This window comes from Silene latifolia, chromosome 3, assembly GCF_048544455.1.
Source record: "Silene latifolia isolate original U9 population chromosome 3, ASM4854445v1, whole genome shotgun sequence".
Taxonomy (NCBI): domain Eukaryota; kingdom Viridiplantae; phylum Streptophyta; class Magnoliopsida; order Caryophyllales; family Caryophyllaceae; genus Silene; species Silene latifolia.
The window spans coordinates 7,223,017-7,226,970 of NC_133528.1; the positions used below are offsets into that span (position 1 = coordinate 7,223,017).

At 41.3% G+C, this 3,954-nt stretch overlaps 1 protein-coding gene across 1 annotated transcript; it reads right to left on the reverse strand.

Moving 5' to 3' along the window:
• Nucleotides 1-267: 267 nt before the first annotated feature.
• LOC141648596 (ethylene-responsive transcription factor 8-like) lies at nt 268-888 on the reverse strand. The gene has a single exon (XM_074457324.1). It carries the CDS (start codon nt 886-888, stop codon nt 268-270), a length of 621 nt encoding a protein of 206 aa, XP_074313425.1.
• Between the last annotated feature and the right edge of the window lie 3,066 nt (nt 889-3,954).

The following is a 3,954-nucleotide window of genomic DNA, read 5'->3' on the forward strand; positions in this document are numbered from 1 at the left end:
ATTGTATTCACATAGTTAACTCTTGTGCCTCAATATAAAACCTATAACAACAACAAAACCATAAAACCTACCCCTTCAAATTCCTCTTTTCAAATCTACATCTTTAAAATTATTTAAAAAAAAAAAAATAGACTAATGTGTCTATCTAAAAAGTCCCTGCTATTTTCTCGATACACTGTCCAATTCAATCCGATTCGAAATCAGACAGGATCATTAAGACGGTAAAGCTCCAAAACATTACTAGTACTATGTAAGGTGATCAAAGTATCAAACAACCCCCTGAGGTGGGGCCAACCTAAGATCAAGATCAAGATCAACGGTCAATCTTCCATTACCCCTAACCCGATCAACGGCTGAGATTTCATCTCGATTCTCCACCCTACCACACCCAAACACCTCCCCAATTTCCCTCACTCTCCTATCCAACGCGCCACAAACCACGTGTCCCCCAATCCCCAACACAACCCTCGATCCTCCGGAAAAACTCCCAATTTCACGCGCCACCCCATAACACCCACCCCCACGCGCGGCACCACTACCAAGACTAAGCTCAAGCAAAGGCAATCCATCATCACACGCGCCAAACGAGTCACCACCACTACTACTATCTTGACTAACCGGCTTTTCTTCTCCCGGGTACGCGAAATTCGTCTTAGCCTTACACCCACGAAACCCACGCGCCGCTTTATCATACGCAAAAGCCGCTTCCTCAGCTGTATCAAATGTTCCTAACCAAACCCGGGATTTTTTAACCGGGTCACGTATTTCAGCTGCGTATCGACCCCACGGACGTTTCCGGACTCCCCTAAAGCGGATCTCCGTTACGGAAACCGCTTTAGTAATATTATTATTACTATTATTATTATTATTACTTGTTTTTGGAGACATTTTTTGTGAGTGGGGAAATGTGGGAAGAAAAGGAGGCAGAAGTGAGGCGTATAAATAGGAGGAGAAGGGAAAGAATGAGGAGAAGAGAAAGCGGTTGGTTGGTTGAGTTTGGGAGTATAAATTTACATGAATTGACGCTGGTTTGTGGGATTTTAATGCGGAGTGATGGGATTTTATGAGTCGTACACACAATTTGCCTTATATATGGCGGCCATTTATTTGTTTTTGTCAACTTTTGAATTATGTCATGTCCAAATTTAATGGAATTTGTATAAAGTATTTAATTTTGTTTTGTTTTGTGTGGTATAAAATGATGATTCTATAACACCATCCCCAAGCAAGGTCAATTGCTAGGTCATGACCTTGTTTGGTCACACTAATCAACAATTAACCAAAAAATTAGGGTGACCTTTGGAGAGAAGAGGTCAATTTGTGACCTTTGGTGGAGCAAATTGACCAAACTCATGACCTATATGTGGCGATATGTGATTGGTTGACAATATTAATAATTAATAAAAAAAAATATATATATGAAAAGGTGATATAATGTGGAGAGATGTAATTGGTTGGAAAGTGAAAAATGATTGGGTTGATGACCTAGGTCGTGACCTTCTGCTTGGAAGGGTGAAAGTAGGTTAAGATAAATATAGTGGAATTAATAGTAAAACAAGGTCGCGACCTAATTAGCGCGACCTTTGCTTGGGGATGGTCTAAGGCGGCCATTATTGTTTAAAACTATCTACTCCGTAGTTAGATCATTGATCTTGCTTTAGACGGACTATTTCGGATTGAAGCAATCAAACGAGATTTTGTAATCATTTTACAGTCAAATATGACCATAATTAAAAACAAGTTACCATAAGTTATAACACTAGTTGTGATTACATTTAACCATACAATGGTTACATATGCCCATCTGAAACAAGAATTTGCGCTTATTAGGTACTTTCTAATTACTTTCTAAAACAAAAATTTAACCCTCCATCCTAATTACTTGTTTGAGAGGGCTTAAATAGTATGGAGTAACTATTAATTTAAATGACGTTTTAATTAATAAAAAATTATTTTATATTATAAAACGATTTTATCATAATGTGTATATCAATTTTGGGTTGGAATTTGATGAATTTGGAAAGGCCTCTTAGTGATATAGTATTATAGTACCTCATATTTCTCAATTCTCACAAGAGGAATCTAACAATTTTTTTTTGAGACACATAAATCCAATCTATTTAATTTTCTTCTTTAATAATCTATTATAGAGTATAAGATAAAATTATCTTAAGTAAAATTAACCAAAAGGTAACTGGAAATAGAAAAATTAAATGACATGTGAAAATGTAGCTAAAATAAAGCGCTGAAAAGATAAATGGTTGTATAAAATGCTTGACAAATTATCTGAAAAGGTGATGATTTTCAGTTGTTCCGGGTGTAATTCCAGAGCAAGTATCGTTACCACCCGTGGCTTGTAGAATAATGTCTTGAGTTGAACCCTTTTTGCCTCTATCGTTCCTCTCGGCTTCTCCTGCAACAATGAACGAACTGAGGGCCTGGCTTTGTGCCAAGCGTACTCACTCCGACGCTCAAGTCAGTAAACTTAAAGGATTAAGTTGTGTTACTTGGCTAGGTATGTATTGTAGAGAGATAAAGAGGATATTACCAGATGAATAGTGTATTTAGGTTAAGTTGTGGGATCCTTTCCTCAATGAAGGTTGAGGAGTATTTATAGACTTTCACCTTTTGTCACGTAGTGGCCAAGTGGCCAAGTGGCTAGCAGGTGGAAAGACCGTTCTACCCTCGGCCGATGGACCTATGGCAGGCCGGCCGACGGGTCTTGGATATGAGTACGCGGATATGTCTCCTACCGGCTAGGTGCCGGTCGGGACCTAGGTGACAGCCGGATGGACCGCGTCGGCTAGGTTGTCTCGATATGTTGACTTTCTTTGTGGATGTCTCGACCTTGCTCGGTGTGTTGACTTGGTCAACGGTGCAGAATATGCCCCATCAATTTGCCCCCAGCGTAGTCTATGCCGTGGTATGGGCTCCGATGTATCGAGCATATATTCGCACAAGTAATTTTCGCAAATTTTTCTCAGACGGCTTCTTCTTGTGCATCGGCGTGGCTCTTGTTAGGCCGTACCATATACCATATCCCCCTCCACATGGATGCGTAAAGGGCATCCGATGTGGAAAAGAACATGATATTTGGCCGAGACCAGGGTAGTGAGAGTCTTAGGTTGATTTTGATTGCCCCCGGCCGGTGCTTCCTAGCTTGGTTGATCAGGTGGCCGGCGGAGACTAGATTCCTAGGAGTTTGTTGAGGAAGATGAATAGTCGAAGATATGTGAATGGGCGTGTTGAAGACGCTTGGTCACTGTTGCATTGATTGACATTTAACTGTTGCGACGATTGACATTCCATGGTTGCATGCTCGACACGTGTCGCTTTCGCCGATTGGCCTGCCGCTTCATGGGGCGTGCTCGATTGGTCCTTCTTCATGGGCTTTTTCCCTATAAATAGGGCAGTTTTTCCGTGATTTTGGCCACCAATTTCGTTTTCTCAAATTTTTCCCAAAATCTTCATCTTTCTAAACTTTCAAGGGCTTCCTTTTTCTTCCAATCTTCAGAGTCTTTGATCCGGCGAGTGTTTTTTTCTTTTAAGGTAAACAAACGAACTTTTTCATCTCTTATTTCGTTAGTAATTGTTGTGAACATGTCTTCCGCTGATGCCGGGACTAGTACACCTGCGTCGGGGGGCCCTAGGTCTCCTTCTCCCGAAGTTGATTCTCAAATTCTGGAGGAATGGGAAGATGATGATTCTTTAGGTGATTTTGGTGATGACTTTGGTGATGATGCGGAAAGTTCTCGTCCTAATGAGGGGAGACAGTACGTCATGGATCACGGCGATGCCTGTAAGGTTTGTCTTGACCGTGCTTGGTCCCATAAGCTTGCCAGTTGTTCCGGCGGGAAACTTTTCGAGGACCATTTTTTTTGGTAGGGGATACAAAATTGTTATCCCCGAGGAGGGTCAGGCCGTATGTTGTCCTCCGCCAGGGCTATCTTGGCG

Bases quoted from the DNA above. Each gene is read 5' to 3' on its own strand.
- LOC141648596 (XM_074457324.1), bottom strand. From the start codon at position 888: ATGTCTCCAAAAACAAGTAATAATAATAATAATAGTAATAATAATATT.